This window comes from Rana temporaria, chromosome 4 (assembly GCF_905171775.1).
Source record: "Rana temporaria chromosome 4, aRanTem1.1, whole genome shotgun sequence".
Classification (NCBI taxonomy): Eukaryota; Metazoa; Chordata; class Amphibia; order Anura; family Ranidae; genus Rana; species Rana temporaria.
The window spans coordinates 326,580,271-326,603,660 of NC_053492.1; the positions used below are offsets into that span (position 1 = coordinate 326,580,271).

The 23,390-nt window shown below is 47.0% G+C and overlaps 1 protein-coding gene across 4 annotated transcripts in view; it reads right to left on the reverse strand.

Annotated features, from left to right (window-relative positions):
- Positions 1-23,390, reverse strand: part of SFT2D1 (SFT2 domain containing 1) — a 775,689-nt gene that overhangs the window by 155,948 nt on the left and 596,351 nt on the right. For all 4 annotated transcript variants that reach the window (XM_040350714.1, XM_040350713.1, XM_040350710.1 and 1 more), the window contains one exon: positions 20,248-20,277. In XM_040350714.1, coding sequence (XP_040206648.1) covers positions 20,248-20,277 — 30 coding nt within the window. The remainder of the gene's footprint in view (positions 1-20,247; positions 20,278-23,390) is intronic.

Below are 23,390 nucleotides of genomic sequence, written 5' to 3' on the forward strand. Positions count from 1 at the left end.
AGTGTACTGCGCTCGCTATATGCGGACGCAGTATTCAAACTCATGGCGGGAAAGCGGGTATCGGCGTATATCGCGCACCCACGATTTTGCCCTGATTTTCAGGGCAAAATAGTGCGCGGTATACGCCGATAAATACGGTATTCATTTATATCCTAATACTCTTTTATATTGACCATCGCAGTCTGGTAAACAATGTTCTCCACCTGCATCCAATTGAAAATTAATATAGAGACCAAAGGTCCGTAAAATATCTCGATATACTATTTCCATCTGATTATTATGCCACATTTGATACCATTCCCACAGGAATTCATTCTTTTATCCACCTACTTATTTAACTATATAACCACCCACTCTACCCCCTAAGACCTTCTCTTTATATACTCCCCACTCAGGTATTCAGGCAGGATCAGACTCGCATGAGTAGGTTGAGCTGCACCATATGCTGTACTCAACACAGCATCTGCTGTTAGTTGACCCGTACACACCATCAGCGAACGATCCGCGATCACTCCAGGAGGTATGTACGTCCCATACCGATGCAAGATTTATGATATATAACATGAATTAAATTCCTTTTTTGATGTTTTCTTTTTATATATATGACTACTCAACTGATTAATTAATTTAATAAATTATTTACATGATTAATTATGATGCGCTCTAAGATTCATGTCTCATGCATTATGGCAAAATGCTTCACGTTTTCATGTTGTCTTATGAAATTTTCATCTATTCATTTTAGACTACCTTATATACCCATGCGTCCCTGAAGAAGCCCCAATGGGCGAAACATGTAGGACCACCCGCATGTGATTTGTATATAAGTCTTCATATAATGTCACTAAGTCTCTCATGTGATCATGTTTTTTAGCTTTTTTATCATATCAGAATGTATTATTAAATATATATATTTTTATAATATCATGTATCTTTGAATGACCTCTGTGGTTTCAAGGTTACCAATACGATCTCTATTTAAATCAGTATTCTGTGAATTATCCACTATGCATTCATAAAGTCCCACGATCCATCCCGTGAACGGGAATTTATATACATTTTTCTACCAGGGACGGCAATGCATTTGGCCATTACTTTTACATTATAAGTGCAAGCTCTATATATATATTTCTCGGTGTTATCAATGGCTAACACTCTATAAAAGTGAGGGTGTGTACAAGAAATTAGTGTCAGGCACCTCTGGGCTCATAACAGGGGCCCCCAATGTGGTTGCAGTAGGTGACCCTAATAATGAATTTCAGACTGCCCTCAATAAGTTCTGAAACTGTATATAGTGCGTAAATAAACTGATTGTGACAATCAGCCTAATGCCGCGTACACACGATCGTTTTTCGGCATGAAAAAAAACTTTGTTTTTCAGCATGTCCATAAACAATGTTGCCCACACACCATCGTTTTTGAAAAATGATGAACAAAGCGCGGTGACGTACAACACGACGGCACTCTAAATGGGAAGTTCTATTCGCCTTTGGGCTGCTTTTAGCCGATTCCTTGTTAGTAAAAGATGATTCGCGCTTTTTTGTCGGTTACAGCGTGATGAATGTGCTTACTCCATTATGAATGGTAGTTTTACCAGAAGGAGCGCTTCCATCTCATAACTTGCTTCTGGGCATGCGCGGGTTTAAAACGTTGTTTTTGCCCACACACGATCATTTTTAACAACACGAAAAACGAAATTTAAAAAAAACGACGTGAAAAAATGCAGCATGTTCGAATTTATTTTTTTCGTTTTTCAGAAGCCGAAAAACGATGTGAAGCCCACACACACGATCATTTTAAATGACGTTTTTAAAACGTTTTTTTTTTATGCCGAAAAACAATCGTGTGTACGCGGCATTAGACGACCAATAGCAATGGGAATCCCAAAGCCACTGAGAAATATATTTATGGTCGAAGCCCTATGTCCGATACGGATATGAACAAGATAGATAGACTTACCATATGAAAGAGACCTGAAGTGTGCCCTGATCTGATGGACAGTATGCCAAGATAAGGGGGCATACCCAAGATTAGAGATGATTATTTTGTGGGGAGAAATGAATTTGAGAAATGCTCTAAAAAGGGGATGGGAGGGTGGGTATCGCTCACAGGAAACCAACAATGACCACAGGTGAGTGGGCTGGTTAAATACCCCCGGGCTCCTCCCATAAATTCAGGCCAGCATACTGGCCTTGTTACTTATGGTCGAAGCCCTATGTCCGATACGGATATGAACAAGATAGATAGACTTACTACATGAAAGAGACCTGAAGTGTGCCCTGATCTGATGGACAGTATGCCAAGATAAGGGGGCAAAAACATTCAGGTAGGGGTGTAGTTTTATTGGTTTTAGCTTTATTCATTGAGCAAGTTTGGTGAAGGCTTGTGCCATTTCCACCTGTGGATTAGGGGATGTGCTGGGAAAAGCAGGCAGACTTCCACCTGTCAAGTCTCTCAATTGTCATGATCTGGGATCCCACACCGGGATGTGGCCGAGGACGCTCCAATACGATAAGAGCGACTGGAGCACTGACTGGGGTTGAGGTGTAGGTAGCGTGGAAGAGTGAGTGAGCAAGTGTGAAGGTAACAGGACCCAAATTGACCTAACCGCCCCCCCGTTGATCCAGAGGAAGGCGAAAACCCCAGCCGAGCTTAGGCCAATTGCTACAGCAGGGGAGAAAATTCCTTCCTGATCCCCGAGAGGCGATCGGGTGAACCCTGGATCAACTTCCTATGGTTGGTTGTGCCCCAATTAATTCTGACGTGTTTGATGAACTGGCAGGCACTCAAGGGTTTGATCGGGAAAGGTCTTAGGGGATAAGAGTTTGACTGTTCAGGTAGGAGTGACAGAAAGTGATCGAGTATGGTTACTGCACACCGGACATTGTTTGCTTTAGAGTTGGATGTCTACCCCAGTGCCTGATCGCTGGGTTTTGGATAGTGCGAGGTGGAGAATGAAGTGATCGTGGTAGCGAGCCAAGTGAGGTCTATGTAGAACTTGGCCGGCGGGGTAGCTGCGGGTGAACTCGCTAGGCCGCAAGAACCTGTGGTAGGCCGAGTAGACGGTTGCTTGAATGACCAGGCTGAGGAGAAAGCCAAATGGGGAACTAGCAAAGATAGTGGACATTGACTGCTGCTGTGGGGATAGTTGTATGGGCCTGCGTAGGAAGGACATAACTTAGAATTGCCTTTACTAATAATGTTGGCTGTGAAGGCCACGGTTCGTCCTGTCCAGATATGGCCCCCAGAGCTGAGCGGCTGCCACGATCGGGAATTGTTCGAACATGGAGGAAGTCCGGGTAAACCCTGGGATTAAGAGTGTCTCTGGAGGCCATGGTCCTGCAAACTAATAGTGGCCAAAAATTGCAGCGAAGCCTGTGGAGGCTGCGACATCTGTCCCTAGCTGCGGTGATGGGGGCGATATTGATGGTATAACGTTGATACTGTTTCACGTAGTAAGGAACTCCTCCCATATTGACAGGTCCGCTACTGCCGGGGTGTCTAAGTTAAGGATCTGATCGGAGTCCTGTGACTGGGAGAGGAAGACCAGGAGGCATGATACAAAAGATCGACCCTGGGGAATGATCCTAACTGCAAATTGAGCATCCCCGGGAGAGATTGAAGCTGCTTCTTAGTACACCCCTTGTGTGGGTGAAGTCTTGGAGCACTGGCCTGATGCGGGTCAACTTGAAGAAACAATAGGCGTAGTGAAAGCTAGTTTGCGTGTTAGTGCGACAAAAAATAGGTGAGCAGCCGAGTTGCTAGTGGAGATGAGTGACCGATTTGAGCCACAATTGCAATTAAGCAGATTTATTAGAAAGGTGAAAACAAAGTTTAGCGGAAATTTGGAGTATGTAGGAACGACCGTGCACAACACTGTAAATACAGATGGAGTGAGATGCAAATGTGTATGCTTGACAAAACATAAGGCCCGGGATCTGAATCGTAATACCACTGTATTCGTATCGCCGATGCGAATAGTTCGAGGTGTGGGGTTGTTTTGTGAAGGATCTGAAACATTGGGCCAGTGCTGCGACTGTACTCGGATCGGTTGGTGAAGTTTGTATTGCCGAGGATCCGAATCATTGCGCCGATGATGCAATTGGATTCGGATGGGCTGTGTATGTAAGGTGATGGGGGGCTTGTGTGCCGGATCCGAGTCATTGCACCAATGATATGACTAGACTCGGATCGGCTGATGGTGTTAGTGGTTAAAGGGGTTTGTGGTAACTGAGGATCCAAATCATAGGGCCGACGTTGCGACTAGATTCAGATCGGCTGTTGGTGAGTGCTTGGGCTTTTTTTTGGGATATGCTGAGACGAATCGGTGCATGAGGATGCGACCGGATTAGAATTGGAACATGATACAAGACAGTGAAATGTTTTGCCATGACAGAGGCATGAATCGGTGTGCCGCCTGTGCGACTGATAACGACCGGACTCTGGAGCATGTACTGAAATGAGGCCAAACAACTGGGGCACACTGGGACGAATAGGTGCATCACGGATGCAACTAGATTCAAACCAGAGTGCGGTATGTGACAGTTTAATGAAATTATTGCTACGACAGAGGCGCGGATTGGTCGGGCCGTAGTTGCGACTGGACTCTGGCGCATGTACTGAAATGAGGCCGAAAAGCAACTGGGGCACGCCAAGATGAATTGGTGCATGAGGATGCGATTGGAGCACGCGAGAATGTGCGTGGGTTCAATTTGGATGCTTTTTGGTGAAATTCGGTGACAGAAATTCCCATGACAGAGGCACGAATCGCTGTGCCGCAGATGCTACTGACAGCGAGCAACTCTGGAGCATGTACTGAAATGAGGACAACAAGGGCACGCTTGAGATAAACCTGCACATGAGAATGCGTGTGGATTCAAATCAGATGCGTGACAGTAAAATGAGTGACAGAAATTCCCATGACAGAGGCACGAATCGCTGCACTGCAGATGCGACTGATGAGCAACTCTGGAGCATGTACTGAAATTATGCTGAAAAACAACTGGGGCACGCTGGGACGAACTGGTGCATGCGAGAACGGGTGTGGTTTCAAATCAGATGCATTTTGGTAAAAGGAGTGCCAGAAATTTCCATGACAGAGGCACGAATCGCTGTGCTGCGGATGCGACAGACAACGAGCAACTCTGGAGCATGTACTGAAATAAGGCCAACAACAACTAGGGCACGCTTGAGATAAACCTGCACATGAGAATGCGTGTGGATTCAAATCAGGTGCGTGACAGTGAAATGAGTGACAGAAATTTCCCATGACAGAGGCACAAGTCGGTGCACCGCGGGTGCAACTAACAATGAGCGAACTCTGGAGCATGTACTGAAATAAGGCCAACAAACAACTGGGGCACGCCGGAACGAATCGGTGCATCGGATGCGACTTGGATTCGAATCAGATTGAAGGGTAAGTGAAATTGTTTGCCATAACAGTGGCGCTAACAGGTGTGCTGCAATTTGTGACTGATAACGGACCTGACTGTGGAGCATGAGATGCATGAGCCAGAATGACTAGCACGAGTTGACATGAATCAGTGTATCGCAGACGCGACTGTGTTCGAATTGGAGTGAAGGGAATACAAAATGTGACAAATTAAATTACTGTCAGCCTAGGTTCACATTGGAGTGATCTGTACTGCGATTTGAGAGATCAAATTGCTGCATATTGGAGGCAATGGCACTGTTCCAATCGGTGCGACACAGATTTTGCGGCACTGCACCGATTTGCAAAAGTAGTTCCTGCATTACTTATGCTGTTATCCGGTGCGACTTCAATAGTCATCTGAGCATGAAGCCACACAGATGTCTCTCAAGTAGCACCTGAAATCACACTGACCTTGCTACTTGCCATTTCAAGTGAAGTATTGCGATTTCAAAGTAGCATCAATGTGAACCAGGGCTCAGTGAATGAGATGGAAAGAGAGAAAAAAATAAAAAATATATAAAAAAATAAATAAACACACAGCAGGGATGAACCGGCGAGTCGCTGATGTGACTAAATTCGACCGGAGGGTAATGTAAAGTAACTGGAATGATAGACAGTGCAATTCTAAGTGACATGGGCCTACTATGTGGCATGTGCTCATAAGTTGCACGACAAGACCGTGGTCTTGCACAAACCTCAAATGAGGCTGCATACGGAGACTTGACGAATGATTCGTAAGTTCCACAGTGGGGTTTTGATGGCACGGGTTATCTGGCAAAATGGTGCGTGAAACAAAGAATTTGTACAAATCCTACCAGCGACAGTTTGAAAAAAAGACTATCTACGAAAAGCACGGTGGGTGTGCAAGACATCTGAAGAGCATGGTGTTACCCTGTGGATGACGCACAAAAAATTACTTTGGTTTGGTAAACAAAGAGAGAAACGTGTGCAAACGATTTGTAAGTTCCACTGCAGGAACTAAAACACACGGCATGGGGGAAAACAACGAATGGCAACGGTAGAAAGTATGCAATGTATGTGACCCGAATGAGTTTGTAAATATATATGAAATGAATCCGATACGAATCAGAAGGATTAAATTAATCTGACATGAATTGGTTGTAGAGTGTATGTCACCCCTAAGGCTGGGTTCACACTACTACACTACTTTCATCCTACTTTGCTCTGTGTTCAATGTTTCCCTATGAGAGCGTCTTGTAGTGTCTGTGAAGGACTTTTTACCTATATGCTTCAGGTTAATCCTCCCTGCTTGTTTAAGGCTGTTAATGGTATTTACCCTTCTGCAGCCAGTCCTGTTTCAAATGTTAATTGCTCTAGCCCTGTGTTTACTGGTTACTGTGATTAGACAAGTGGCTCATGTTAATTATGCTGATTGCTTCATTGTGGTAATTATCTCTCTATATGCGGAGCCGAACCGGCTAGATACTGATTAGTTCAAAGAAATATCCTTATTTCAAAGGAGCTGTATTGAAGACCCCCCACTGTGTAAGGGGGGGCGTAGATTTGTCATTGTAACAGTTGTAACCACATATAAGCTCTGTTTTTTTACCATTAAAAGTCTGTGTTGTTCCAGCATTAAGCCTTGGCTCATGTATGGATGCTTCTGTGATTTCTTTTATGGGAAGAAGGGACTGTTTGACGGGGATATCATACCAATACCGTCACAATTGGTTGGCAGCAGAGGGATTTTCCCTTCTACTCTCCCTTACACCAGGATTCCAAGCAGACACTGGGAACAGTGAATGGAAGGCTGCTACACCCTGCTTAAAAGAAATACACTGAAAGAACTACTGGAAGTTCGTGGAAGGATTGCTAGCAACAAAACCAAGCAGGTCATCATAGCAGAATTAATGGAGCTAGACCAGGAGAATGGGATTGCAGCAACGCCGGCAGTACAAGAGATGGTGTCAAGGGATGCCCACGCAGGCATCCGAGTACTGAGTAACAGGTCAATGGGCTGCACTAACGGAAACAGGCACCAAAATAGTGAAAAATATATGTTTTATTAAAGTAAAAGCACACGTGAAAAACAAACAGAAAACCCCCAAGATAAGCAATAATGACACAGCAAACCAAAACCCACCAAGCAGGTAATGCAGGGATAAGACACAAGCAAGTCCAAGGTTAAGCCAGAGGTCAAGGATTGGAGAGAGCAGCAAAGTCCAAAAATACAAGCCGGGGTCAATAAGCGACAGAGTCCAGGGCAGGGAGGCGAAGCAGGGACAGGTTGGCAACAGCTAACAGATCAGGCAGGGAACAGGCTGACAAGCAAAATACTGAAGCACTGAACTGTAGTGAAGGGCGGGATTATATACCTGTAGCAGTTCACCTTAATTGAGAGGAGTCATCCCATGGGAGACACCCGCTGGTGGACACCAGAACTGCACCCCTGTTACTGGGAGAAACAGTGCCACCAGCAGGTGACCAAAGCCATGACACAGATCATGACAGTTCCCCCCCCCCCCCCAAGGAGTGGCCTCTGGACACTCCATTCTGCCCTTGTCCTGGTAGTGCATGTAGATGCGGAAAGGTCCCAAAAAGTCTTCCGGTCAAAGTCTCTTAACCCATTGGGAAACAAGCCCCCCCGAGTCCGAAAACAGAGCATGCATCCTACCACCACCAGGGTCTGGAAGTTTGGATCTAGAGGTGAAAACAGGCAGGGCAACATGTATAAACCTCTCGGGGGCCGACAACACGAGAGCATCATAATCAGGCTGAAGATAGGACAGGGAAGAATCAGCGGCAAGCTGAGCATCCGGAACTGGTTTAACAGGTACCAAGACATCAGGCTGGGCGGAGGGCACCGGATCATAAGGCTGGGTAGCGAGCTCCGAGTCATCAGGCTGGGAAGGTGACACATCGAACTGGAAGGCAGGCACCGGGACATCAGACTGGAAGCCGGGCACGTCAGACTGGAAGCCGGGCACGTCAGACTGGAAGCCGGGCACGTCAGACTGGAAGCCGGGCACGTCAGACTGGAAGCCGGGCACGTCAGACTGGAAGCCGGGCACGTCAGACTGGAAGCCGGGCACGTCAGACTGGAAGGTGGGCACACTAGGCTGGAAAGCAGGAACCAGGACACCAGGCTGGAAAGCAGGAACCAGGACACCAGGCTGGAAAGCAGGAACCAGGACACCAGGCTGGAAAGCAGGTACATCAGGCTGGAAGGCAGGAACCGGGCCGCCAGGCTGGGCAGCAGACAGCGGCAGATCAAGCTGGGCAGCAGACGGCGGCAGGTCAGGCTGGGCAGCAGACGGCGGCAGATCAGGCTGGGCAGCAGATGGCGGCAGATCAGGCTGGGCAGCAGATCAGGCTGGGCAGCAGATGGCGGCAGATCAGGCTGGGCAGCAGACGGCGGCAGATCAGGCTGGGCAGCAGATCAGGCTGAACAGCAGGTGTATCGGACTGGATAACAGGTACTGAAATTTCAAACCGGGCAGCAGGTACTGGAACTTTAGACTGGGCAACGGGCACAGGCACTGGCACATCAGACAGAACAGCAGGTGCTGGCACAACAGGAAGAACAGCAGGGGCATCGGACTGGATAGCAGGTACTGGAACGTTAAACTGGGCAGAAGGTACTGGAACTGTAGACTGGGCAACGGGCACAGACACTGGCACATCAGACAGAACAGCAGGTGCATCGGACTGGATAGCAGGTACTGGAACTTTAAACTGGGCAGCAGGTACAACAAGCGGAGCGGCTGGCACTGGAACAGGCTGAAGCAGGTTGGCTGAAGTGGATGCAGATTGGGTTAGTGGCAGGATCGAGTGGGTTGGAAAAAACTTTTTCTTCTTCTTTGGTTTCACCACTGAGGATTTGTATATGGGTATAGGGTTGGAGGTAATGGATACAGCTGGTAGGGGTGAAGAGCGGAGGGGTGGTGAAACAGAGGGTCCCGACCTTGAAGAGGATTTTGGTGGAACAAACGGAGGCAGTTGAGAAGCAGCAAAAGGGTTAAAGGCAGGGTAAGTGCAGCAGGAGGAAACAGAGGACTGGTACTTTGTTGTTAGCAGGGTGTATTGTTCAGCAAAAGTGGGAATTGGGGGTAAAGAAAAAGACATCCCAGCAGGTTGGTAACTAGAAATGGATGGTTGGGAGCTGACAGGGGCTGAGTACAACAAACTAGACCAAGCTTGTAATAATGGTTGCACAAAATCAGGTTTGCACACAGCTTGTCTGACCAGAGACTGCACAGAATCAATGCATGCTGCAATCACCTGTTGAGGACAAGCTGAGTACTGCTCATGAAAAAAGGCTGAATCATCTTCCAACAGCCACACCAAAGACTCTACCTGAGCTGCACTAAAAGGAGGTGTGTAATCATCACGTCCACTAGCAGCATCAGACTGAGCCAACTCTGTGCAGACCCGAATCAATGGCTGCACATCCTCAAACAAAAAACTGCCCTGATCAACAAAAACATGAGCCATACGGATACATTCCAATAACTCCTCTCTAGTGTATTCACTTAATTCCAGAAATCTCTGTCATCTGTTGCCAGGAGTGACAGGTACAAAATATCTTCCAGATGCATTTTATAATAGCAAATGCCCAGAGCCAGTTTCCCAAGTGCAGCCGACCTGTTTATAGGGCTTCAGTATTATGTCAAGGGATGCCCACGCAGGCATCCGAGTACTGAGTAACAGGTCAATGGGCTGCACTAACGGAAACAGGCACCAAAATAGTGAAACATATATGTTTTATTAAAGCAAAAGCACACGTGAAAAACAAACAGAAAACCCCCAAGATAAGCAATAATGACACAGCAAACCAAAACCCACCAAGCAGGTAATGCAGGGATAAGACACAAGCAAGTCCAAGGTTAAGCCAGAGGTCAAGGATTGGAGAGAGCAGCAAAGTCCAAAAATACAAGCCGGGGGCAATAAGCGACAGAGTCCAGGGCAGGGAGGCGAAGCAGGGACAGGTTGGCAACAGCTAACAGATCAGGCAGGGAACAGGCTGACAAGCAAAATACTGAAGCACTGAACTGTAGTGAAGGGCGGGATTATATACCTGTAGCAGTTCACCTTAATTGAGAGGAGTCATCCCATGGGAGACACCCGCTGGTGGACACCAGAACTGCACCCCTGTTACTGGGAGAAACAGTGCCACCAGCAGGTGACCAAAGCCATGACACAGATCATGACAGATGGAGACACCAGTGATTCAGGAAGAGGAATCACCAGCCAACAAGCTAATGAGAGAGAAGCTAGCGTGGTTCGGCCCGAACCCCCACGCCGGATGTGGTGCTGAAAGTGATGGACCTGTTAGCGGAGGAGGCTAAACAAATAAGAGACGCAGAACTACAGGAGGCTAAACAAATAAGAGACGCAGAGCTACAGGAGGCTAAACAAATAAGAGACGCAGAGCTACAGAAGGATAAACAAATAAGAGAGACGCAGAACTACAGTTAAAACTGGCAGCAGTCCAACAAGCAGCCGCACATTCTCCAAACAGTGAGTACAGCACAGCAGACACAAGGAAGATTCCGTTTAGCGCTTTTAAAGCTTTTGATGAAAAGGACTGTGAGATTGATAACTACCTGGCAGATTTTGAGCGACAATGTAACCTGCACCGAATAGCTAGAGGAGAGTGGGTTTCAATATTGTCAGGCAAACTGTCAGGCAAAGCTTCTGATGCTTTCCGGACCGTGCCAGATCAGGATATCCATAGCTACGCCCGGGTTAAAGAAGCGATCCTGGCTCGTTATGCAGTAACCCCAGAGTCCCACCGACAGAAGTTCAGGGACTCACGCAAAACCACGAAAGACTCTTACGCGGAATGGGCATGCCAGTTGTCCCTGTCGGCCTCTAACTGGGTTAACAGCAGCCAGGCCACCACCGCAGAGGACATTTTGCAACTAATGCTCCTGGAGCAATTTTACAATCACATCCAGACGGATGTCAAAGATTGGGTGAGAGATCGCAGGCCCATGACTCTACCAGAGGCCGCGAAGTTGGCGGATGAATATGCGGATACTCGCAAGACAAACCAGGTCACACCACGGGTACAACCTCCACGACCAACGGCGCCCTCACACCCACCAGCCGCTAGATACCAACCGCCTAACAGACCGATGACATCTAGCCCTCGCTATCCACGCCAGGAGGACAACGAACAACGCTGCTTCCGGTGCAAACAGCTGGGTCACTTCAAGCAGAATTGCCCCATGAACGACAACACCAGGTCAAATTGGTCTCAACCTGGGTACCGCCCACCAGCAGCAGCCCATTGTGTAGACTCGGCTTGGGATTCCCAGGAGCTGGGTCAGGAAGAACCATTGGGCCCCCTTTACGAAGCCCTCACGGTACAATCTGTTATTACGGACAACCGGAAACACCATTGTCAGCTGGTCATGGTTAACGGAAAAACCGCCCGAGGATTAAGAGACAGTGGGGCGACCATCACGTTGGTACAAAGACACCTTATTACTGTATCAGAGAAACCGGGGAAATCAATTGCTGTGAAAGTGGCAGGGGGGGCAGTATACCGTATTCCTACTGCACAGGTACACCTGGACTGGGGTGCGGGAGCTGGCGATGTTCATGTGGGCGTCATGAAAGACTTACCTTCTGAAGTCATCTTGGGCAACGACATTGGCCCCCTGACTTCGGCGTTCGCCTCTACCACCGCTCAGGAGGCCCACGCAGTAACCACCAGAGCACAAAGTCGCGCTGCCGAGAGCCATCCGCTTCCTACTGAGACCCAGGTAAGCCAACCCAACCTACCCTTGACTGTGGAACCCCTACCCTGAGACACCCCAGAGGACTTTGGGCGGGAGGTGACCGGAGACCCTTCCCTCAGAAAGTATCGAGAGAAAGCCAGGAGGGGCCAAGGGGGTTAGAGAAGGAGCAATTTATCTGGGAGGAAGGCCGCTTGTACAGGCTCACCGAGACCCGGGGTAATGCCCCAGGGCCTAAGCAAAAACGCCAGCTGGTAGTTCCCCGGAAGTACCGGCAGGAGTTATTGAGGATTGGGCACGACGTACCCTTGGCAGGCCATTTGGGAATACGCAAGACAGGGTATCGGATAACCCAGAACTTTTTCTGGCCTGGGGTATCCGACGACGTCAGGGCGTATTGTCAAACGTGCGAGGTATGCCAACGTATAGGTAAAAAAGGGAGACCACCCAAAGGCTAAACTAGTTTCCATGCCCATTATTGAAGAACCGTTCACAAGGGTAGCCGTGGACATTATAGGGCCCCTGGCCCAACCTAGCCGTTCCGGCAAGCGGTATATACTCACCGTAGTAGACTACGCCACCCGTTACCCCGAAGCGGTAGCTCTCTCTAACATACAGGCTGAGACTGTAGCAGAGGCCCTAGTTAAAGTACTTTCCCGAGTAGGCTTTCCCAAGGAGGTTCTGTCCGACCAAGGTACCCAATTCACGGCCGAGGTAACCCAGCAGATATGGAAAACCTGTGGAGTTAAATCCCTGACTAGCTCCCCATACCACCCCCAGACTAACGGCCTGTGCGAGCGCTTCAATGGAACGCTAAAGCAAATGTTGAAATCGTTCACAGGGGCGTACAAGGATTGGGAGCGATTCCTGCCGCACCTTCTCTTTGCCTACCGAGAGGTACCGCAAGAATCGACCGGATTCTCACCCTTCAAACTTCTCTATGGGAGGCGGGTGAGGGGGCCCTTAGATCTCATCAAGGATCACTGGGAGGGGCAAACAGAAATTGAGGGGACCCTGGTTGTACCTTATGTCCTGGAGCTGAGGGACCGCATGGAGGAATTAGCCCAGACAGTGCGAGAGAACCTCCAGGCGGCCCAACAGCGCCAGAAGGTATGGTATGACCGACGGGCTAGGCACCGGAGCTTTCAGATAGGCCAAAAGGTGCTGGTATTAAGGCCGGTCCGAACAGACAAGCTCCAGGCCACCTGGCAGGGCCCCTATAAAGTTATAGGACAGATATGCGACACTACATACACGATAGCCAGCTGCGAGGATGAAGATGTGAAACGAACCTTTCACATCAACATGCTCAAGGCCTATCAGGAACGGGCAGAGGAGGTAGCCGCTATCTGTGCACCAGCAGGAGAAGACACAGAGACCCTACCCCTTCCCGACCTATTGGGCAGTAGCGAAGGGATGACCCAGATAGAGAAAGTCCAGCTAGGTGACCAGCTGGAGCCGCAAGAGCGGGCTCAAGCTGGCCGCTTACTAGAAGAAAAACAGGCCACATTCTCTCAGGAGCCTGGATACACACGCCTAGCCGTACACAAGGTGGAGACTCCAGGACAGACACCCCTGAGACAGCCTCCTTACCGTATCCCCGAAGCAGTCCGGGAAGGGATGCGGAAGGAAATAGATGAGATGCTTCGGCTAGGCGTAATCGAACCCTCAGACAGTCCTTGGGCCTCGCCGGTAGTCTTAGGGCCAAAGAAGGATGGGACAACCCGCTTCTGTGTAGATTACCGGCGCCTCAATGACAAGACAGTTACGGACGCCTATCCGATGCCACGGATGGACGAGCTGCTTGACCGTATCTCTGCAGGGAAGTATCTGACCACAATAGACCTATGCAAGGGATATTGGCAGATTCCCCTAGCAGAAGATTCCAGACTCAAGTCGGCCTTCATCACCCCGTTCGGCCTATACCAATTCCGGGTTATGCCGTTCGGGATGAAGAACGCCCCGGCCACCTTCCAACGGATGGTGGATCAGTTACTTGGGGGCCTCCAGAGCTTCGCCTGCGCTTACCTGGATGACATCGCCATCTACAGCGATACATGGGAAGCGCACCTAGAGCACGTAGGGGTAGTATTGGATAGGATCAAGGGGGCCGGGCTGACCCTGAAACCCGACAAATGTCATTTGGGTATGGCAGAGGTACAATATTTGGGCCACCGAGTAGGATGTGGTAAGCAACGGCCGGAGCCGGCCAAGATCGAGGCCGTTGCCAATTGGCCCACTCCCCACACCAAGACACAAGTCATGGCTTTCTTGGGCACAGCCGGCTATTACAGACGCTTTGTACCCGACTATAGCGCCCTGGCCAAACCCCTGACCGACTTGACCAAAAAGAAGCTACCCCGACAAGTCCTGTGGTCCCCGGAATGCGAGGTGGCTTTCCAAACCCTAAAGACTGCTCTGGTTAATGCTCCAGTGTTGGTTACCCCAGATCCTAACAAAAGATTTATTGTCCACACAGATGCTTCAATGTTTGGACTGGGGGCAGTACTAAGCCAGATCGGGGAGGATGGAGGAGAGCACCCGGTGGCCTACCTGAGTCGGAAGCTGTTGCCAAGGGAGGTCAGTTACGCCACCATTGAAAAAGAGTGTTTGGCCTTGGTATAGGCACTCAAAAAGCTCACACCTTACCTTTATGGCCGGGCTTTCACTCTCATCACCGATCACAACCCCTTGGTGTGGCTTAACCGGGTTTCAGGGGACAACGCCCGTTTGCTACGCTGGAGCTTGGCCTTACAGCCCTATGACTTTACGATTCATTATCGCCCAGGCAAGCAAAACGGGAATGCTGATGGATTGTCACGCCAAACGGAGTTAACCTTGGACTAAAAGCTCTGAACCCGTCAACCCTACTGGACCAGGGAAGGTCCAACCGGGTTTGCCGGAGCAGGGAGAAAAAGGGGGGCCATTGTGAAGGACTTTTTACCTATATGCTTCAGGTTAATCCTCCCTGCTTGTTTAAGGCTGTTAATGGTATTTACCCTTCTGCAGCCAGTCCTGTTTCAAATGTTAATTGCTCTAGCCCTGTGTTTACTGGTTACTGTGATTAGACAAGTGGCTCATGTTAATTATGCTGATTGCTTCATTGTGGTAATTATCTCTCTATATGCGGAGCCGAACCGGCTAGATACTGATTAGTTCAAAGAAATATCCTTATTTCAAAGGAGCTGTATTGAAGACCCCCCACTGTGTAAGGGGGGGGCGGAGATTTGTCATTGTAACAGTTGTAACCACATATAAGCTCTGTTTTTTTACCATTAAAAGTCTGTGTTGTTCCAGCATTAAGCCTTGGCTCATGTATGGATGCTTCTGTGATTTCTTTTATGGGAAGAAGGGACTGTTTGACGGGGATATCATACCAATACCGTCACAGTGTCCTACACAAGTCGGTCCGACTTTGAAAATGCTCTCTGTACTACTTTTGGTCCTACATTGGCCCATTGAATATCATTGAAGTCGGACCAAAGTAGTATCCTGTTCATGAAAGTAGGATGGATGTAGGACCAATGTAGGATAAATGTAGGACCACTGTAGCAGAGCAAAGTAGGATGAAAGTAGTGTAGTAGTGTGAACCCAGCCTTAGGCTGGGTTCACACTACTACACTACTTTCATCCTACTTTGCTCTGTGTTCAATGTTTCCCTATGAGAGCGTCTTGTAGCGTCCTACACAAGTCGATCCGACTTTGAAAATGCTCCCTGTACTACTTTTGGTCCTACATTGATCCTACTTCAGGCCCATTGAATATCATTGAAGTCGGACCAAAGTAGTATCCTGTTCATGAAAGTAGGATGGATGTAGGACCAATGTAGGATAAATGTAGGACCAATGTAGCAGAGCAAAGTAGGATGAAAGTAGTGTAGTAGTGTGAACCCAGCCTTAGGCTGGGTTCACACTACTACACTACTTTCATCCTACTTTGCTCTGCTACATTGGTCCTACATTTATCCTACATTGGTCCTACATCCATCCTACTTTCACGAACAGGATACTACTTTGGTCCGACTTCAGTGATATTCAATGGGCCTGAAGTAGGATCAATGTAGGACCAAAAGTAGTACAGGGAGCATTTTCAAGGTCGGACCGACTTGTGTAGGACGCTACAAGACGCTCTCATAGGGAAACATTGAACACAGAGCAAAGTAGGATGAAAGTAGTGTAGTAGTGTGAACCCAGCCTAACTCTGATACTGAACACCAACCATCCCTCCCCCAGGCTAACCCAGTGCAGAGAAGGCATCAGGTGGGCCTAATTATCAACTCAATCAGCCACAGAAACCTGTACAAACAATACATGCTTGTCTCTAATGGAAGAGACAGCAAACCCAGGGACAGTGAATCTTTATATTCAGTGAAATCTACAGCGAGTGTTATCGGACAACGACCGACCGCGACTAAGAGGTTTGAAATTATAAATTAACATATGTTTGGCAGACCACAACTAAGAAGCAGGCTTTTTTTTTTTTTTTAACAAAAGGATGCGGGACATTTAGCATAACAAATTGCAAGATCGCACATGATGCGAAAGATTCAGAAAGTACCTGCAACAGTGAGCGGGAACCGCCGACGAAGAGCACGAACGAAGAAGCCAAAATGCACCTGCGATCACAATGCCAGGATTCACAAACGTGAGGTGAGCTGGGAAGTCAGCCCAGTGATGTGTGGTATAGCTCACAGGAAACCAACAATGACCACAGGTGAGTGGGCTGGTTAAATACCCCCGGGCTCCTCCCATAAACTCAGGCCAGCATACTGGCCTTGTTACATATATATATATAAGAAAAAATATATAATAGTGAGTGCACAATAAGCAAATGATTATAGTGAAAAAGTAGAAGTATTAAGCATTAAATACTTGAATCCAATCCTGGTGCATCAACTCCAAATTGATAAAATTAAATTAAAAAAGCTGTGTCTGTGGTCTGAAAGCCACCATAACACTGATCCACACAAAATAGGTATGCAAAAAGACCAAAAACTCCGGAGTGTCCACTAATGAAAGAAGAACGGTGCAATCAACAATATGAATAACAGTACGACATATTATATTGAATGTGGAATAGTTGATAGGCAAAGAAGAGAAGAATCAATTTCTGTATCTTGATCTCCAATATGTCATCTGTGCTCCCCCCTTCTGCGTCCCCACTCACCAGATAGACCTCCCCACGAGGGGGTGTTAAGCCTTATGAAATCGGAAGAGGTCTGCTGTTAGCTTACCAGCTGTCTTCAGAGGGATGGTGTCCTCAGCGAGGTACGGGAACCACGTGTGATGTTGTTTCAAATGGAAAATAAAAGGATATATGTTGTACTGTTATTCATATTGTTGATTGCACCGCTCTTTTTTCATTAGTGGACACTCCAGAGTTTTTGGTCTTTTTGCATACCTATTTTGTGTGGATCAGTGTTATGGTAGCTTTCAGACCACAGACACAGCTTTTTTAATTACATTTTTTCAATTTAGAGTTGATGCACCAGGATTGGATTTAAGTATTCAATGCTTAATACTTTTTCACTATAATCATTTGCTTATTGTGCACTCACTATTATATATTTTTTGTTATATATATATTTCTCAGTGGTTTTGGGATTCCCATTGCTATTGGTTATCTAAGGCAGATATTCACAAACACTTTATTTACGCACTATATACAGTTTCAGAACCCATTGAGGGCAGTCTGAAATTCATTATTAGAGTCACCTACTGCAACCACAGGCTGTCATTTTTAACCCAATACCCTCATAGAGAACAGCAGGGCTCTGACAGGTCCATCCTTGCACAGTGAGCAGAGAAGGATCGGTCATCCGCCTGTTCAACGGAGTGATCCTCTGCTTAGCTAACGGAGTCCCATCCAATGGATATGCTCCATGTGAACCCAGCCTAAGGTGGTCTAGGGATGGGGTCTTCAAACTACAGCCCTCCAGTTATTCAGGAACTACAATTCCCATCATGGCTAGTCATGTCTGTGAATGTCAGAGTTTTACAATGCCTCATAGCTGGAGGGCCGTAGTTTGAGGATCCCTGGTCTAGGGGGATAAATTACCCAGCTAATCTCCTGACTGTCCCATTATTGCAGGCCCTGGAGCACAAGGACATTCAAAACACTCACAAAATGACCACACCCCAAGATATTTTCTAAGAGGCATAATGAGTCTTTTGAAAAAGTCACTTTTGCCATAAGTTTTGGGAAAATGTGGAAAGATTTTTTTTTATTTTTTATATATATACAAAGTTGTCAATTAAAAGGATATTTCTAATACACAACATAGGCATACTTGGAATTACAGTTCAAAACACATTCTGCTACATTTCCCGAGTTTAAGGATAACATGGGTGTGAGACTTTCACAGCTTACCCACACAGAGAGGCACATAATCCAAGGGGGACCATAAGACTTTCTAGATGCATTAATTACACATTTAATTTCCTGACTACCTATCACATTTTTGGAGACCTTGGAGCACCAGGACAGTGGAAACAATTGGAAATTCTGGCTCTGCCGATACTGGTATGGCAATGATCAGGACACTAGTATGGCAGTATTTTATGGGGTATGGCGGTGATAAGGATGCTGGTATGGCATATGATGGTGATCAGGCTGCTGGTATGGCAGTGATCAGAATGCTGGTATGGAGTTTGGCAGTAATCAGGACACTGGTATAGCGGTGCTCAGGATGCTGGTATGAGGTACGGCGGTTATGATGCGGATATGGTGTATGGCAGTGATAAGGATAATGGTATGGTGTATGGCGGTGATAAGGATGCTGGTATGGGGTGTTACTGTCAGGTGTGAGACAGGTGTGACAGGGGCTGGCTGCTGGCTGCAATGTTTATTTGCATTAACCTGGGGGGGGCAGTGATCAGGGACATTGTGGGCAGCCTGGCACTTGTGTTTTGTGTGCGTTAACGCTGTGACAGGCTGTGTGTTATTCGCTGGCTGCGGTAACGGTTCCTTCTCCTCCGACAGGTGATCTCTGTGAGAGGAGAGAGAAGCAATGTTTACTTTTAATTTATTTTGTTTACAATTTCATTGGCCCTGTACCCAGTAATGTAATCCCGTGTCCGGGGACACAACGATCGCCGCTGCAAGTGCATCGGTGTGCAAGTGCACAGCCGCCGTGCATTGGTGGCAGTGAAGTCCCCATCTCCACTTTCAATTCGTTGTGATTTTCCTTCCTGCTTGTGATTGCACTTGACAGTGTTTACACTTGTGTGACAGGAGTGACTTTGGGTCGGGGTTTGTGGGGAACAGTTTGCCCTGGAGAGTTCTAAAGGGTCCTTGTCCAGCTTCCCCCGATGCCTCTTATGTGTAAATCACCCTGTGTCTCTAATAGGGTCACAGGGTAAATGAGAACCCCAGTCTGATCTGTACTAGTCAGACTCAATGCTGTATACATTGCATATATTGTTTGTATATTGTGTGTGTTGATTGCCTGTTGTGTAATATTTGCTGTGATGGTTTGGCGTTCTGTTGTCTATTGTGGCTGTCTGCCTCAGCTATTATGGGATGTGTAAGTGTCTTGCTGTGAGGTAGAGGGAAGGAGACTAGGGCCTGAAAGGTCATGCCTATGAGTCACCAATGTTGTGTTAAGGATTGCCAATTAGCTCATGGTAATTAGGTTTCTGGTTCAGTCTTTATTGTCACTCTTGTGTATATATTTGTGTGAGATCTCAAATAAAAGGTTAGTCCTGATGTACTCAAAGACTGGTGAAGGCTATTGGTTTTTACTCTACACTGAGGTGTTGTCTGGTGATCTTGGAAGGTGCTGGATCTGGACAGAGGAAGCATTGACGGCGGACCCAGTTCTGTTTGAAGACAGAGGGTTCGTCACAACTTGTGATGGCTGTGATTGGTTCATAGCAATCCCAAAGTACAGAGCAACTCTGATTGGCTTTGCACATTGTGATATGATCTGAATTGCCCAATGATAACTCCATTACAGCCATTCACGGTTGCACTGGGTGCTCACATCCATTTACTGCAGCACCATTTATAAATGGCACTCCAGTAAATTGCATCTGACCCCTAGCCCCCTTTTTATTACAAAAAAAGTAATTTAGGTGGTTAAAATTAGGAATTGTATCATCTTACCTTGCAAATGGAATGTAGGAGATGCTGTACCTGCGAAAAATAATACAAAAATGTATAAACGTTTGCATTCAAAAGTACAATACAAAAATATCTATATTTAAAAAATATATATATTAGTAAAGATTGTGATGTGACTGCCCTGCCTCCTCACCTCATCCAATCAGAGAATGCCTTGTATATAGAGGTCGACCGATATGGGTTTTTCTCTGGCCGATGCCGATATTTAGAATTTGGGGCGGCCGATATATGATGCCGATTTTTGCGGCCGATATTTTAGGCCGATTTTTATTTTTTGGCAGGTGGCGCTAATTGGCACTGGCAGGTTGCACTGGATGGAACCAATTGGCAATAGCAGATGGCACTGGCAGGTGACACTGAATGGCACTGGCAGGTGGCACTGGCAGGTGGCACCAATTGGCACTGGCAGGTGGCACTAATTGGCACTGGCAGGTGGCACTAATTGGCATGTGGCACTGGATGGCATTGGCAGGTGAAACTGGTTGGTACTGTCAGGTGGCACTAATTGGTAATAGTTAGCACTGGCAGATGGCACTGGTTGGCACTGGCAGGTGGCAGGTGGCACTGGATGGCAATAGTTAGCACTGGCAGGTGGCACTGGATGGCACTGGATGGCACTAGTTGGCACTGGATGGCATTGGCAGGTGGCACTGGATGGCATTGACAGGTGGCACTGGATGGCATTGGCACTGCCAGGTGGCACTAGATGGCATTGGCAGGTGGCACTGGAGGGTATTGGCAGGTGGCACTGGATGGCGTTGCCACTGGCAGGTGGCATTGGCAGGTGGCACTGGATGGCATTGGCAGGTGGCACTGGATGGCATTAACAGATGGCACTAGTTGGCATTGGCAGGTGGCACTAGTTGGCATGGCATTGGCAGGTGGCACTGGATGGCATTGGCAGGTGGCACTGGCTGGTTGGCATTAGCAGATGGCACTGGCAGGTTTCACAGCACATAATGTAGCTGATAATGTGTGAAACTCTCTCTATACAGTTTCACATGGTGCTGCAGAGAGCAGAGAGAGGAGCTCAGATTCATTGTGATGTTGAAGGTGGGCGGGACCCGGGTTGGGCGGGACTCAGCTGTCCAACACCAGCCAATGGGATGAGATCATTGGCTGGATAGCTGTCCCGCCCACCCCGGGTCCCGCCCACCTTCAACATCACGATGAATCTGAGCTCCTCTCTCTCTGCAGCACCATGTGAAACTGTATGGAGAGAGAGTTTCACACATTATCAGCTACATTATGTGCTGTGAAACTGTGAGAGCAGAGAGAGAGAGGAGCTCAGATTCATTGTGATGTTGGAGGTGGGCGGGACCCGGGGTGGGCAGCTATCCAGCCAATGATCTCATCCCATTGGCTGGTGTTGGACAGCTGAGTCCCGCCCACCCCGGGTCCCGCCCACAACATCAGTCCGACAGCTCCATTCTCTATCTCCTTAGTGTTTCACACACACGGCACTGCTCTGCAGACAGTGTGGAGAAGGGAGGGGGAACCCCATGTTCCTCCTTCCTTCTCCACACTCTGCTGATGCAGATCTGCTAAATATCGGCCACATTTGGATAATAATCGGCCGATGCCGATTTCTCCAAAATAACTGAATATCGGCCCGATATATTGGTCGACCTCTACTTGTGTGTGTATATATATATATATATATATATATATATATATTAAAAATACAAGGCTTTCTCTGACTAGCGGTAGTGCATGAAACCCCTATAGTTACTAAACAGCTGTGCATCCACTCGGCACCAAACCCAGAAGACTGCTGCTACCTACTACTGCAGCAACTGCTAGAGTGATTTGTAAATCACACAGGAATTGGTCATGCATGAGTGAGATATGCATACTTACATTGGTCTAAGCACTGGTTCATCAAAAGGAATCCACATTCCCCACATATAATATTTTGGAGTATAGTTACCAAGATAAAAAAAAAAATATTTAAATCGTTAGTAGACATTGGTCTCTTCTGAAAAAGGATAGAAATCTGACCCCCTTACTTCAAAATTCATATACAGAAAGGCTCCCACACTTGGGGATACGGTAGTAGAAATGTGAAGCAGTTGTATGTATATATACTGGCATGCCTGCCAGTGTAATCTCCAGTAAGATGGGATGCTTGGAGTAAAATTAAGGGAGCATATATACAGCATTAAAAGATGATTTAAAACAGCAACAGTTTTATTAGGGCTTTAAGCCAAACTCATCCCTGTTGGATATAGAACACTCACATCTTGGCCTCTTAGGCTGGGTTCACACTACTTTCATCCTACTTTGCTCTGCGTTCAATGTTTCCCTATGAGAGCGTCTTGTAGCGTCCTACACAAGTCGGTCCGACTTTGAAAATGCTCCCTGTACTACTTTTGGTCCTACATTGATCCTACTTCAGGCCCATTGAATATCATTGAAGTCGGACCAAAGTAGTATCCTGTTCATGAAAGTAGGATGGATGTAGGACCAATGTAGGATAAATGTAGGACCAATGTAGCAGAGCAAAGTAGGATGAAAGTAGTGTAGTAGTGTGAACCCAGCCTAAAGGAATGAATATAGAGTTTAACCTGAACTGTTTAATTAGCAACTCATGTTTTAAGTGGATTTGCATAATTGGATTAGTGCCCCTTCCCCAACCTTTCCTTTTTTTCCCAGTTTTATTATTAGTGGGAATGCTCTCCAAGCATTCCCAGTATTGTTATACGTTTTTTTAATTATTCTTATTAGTGGGAATGCGTCAGCAGTCCCACTATTGTTATTCGTTTTTTTATTTATCTTTAATTAGTGGGAATGCTCTCCAAGCATTCCCAGTATTGTTATTCGCTTTTTTCTTTTACAAAAGTTTTATTATCATACAAACCAACAGTACAGGTTTACAATTATTTATTTATTTTAGTGGGAATGCTCTCCAAGCATTCCCAGTATTGTTATTCATTTTTTTTATTTATTAGTGGGAATGCTAAATAGCATTCCCAGTATTGTTATTCGTTTTTTATTAGTGGGAATGCTCAATAGCATCCCTAGTATTGTTATTAGTGGGAATTCTATATAGCATTCCCAGTATTTTTATTCGTTTTTTTATTATTAGCGGGAATGCTGAATAGCATTCCCAGTATTGTTATTCG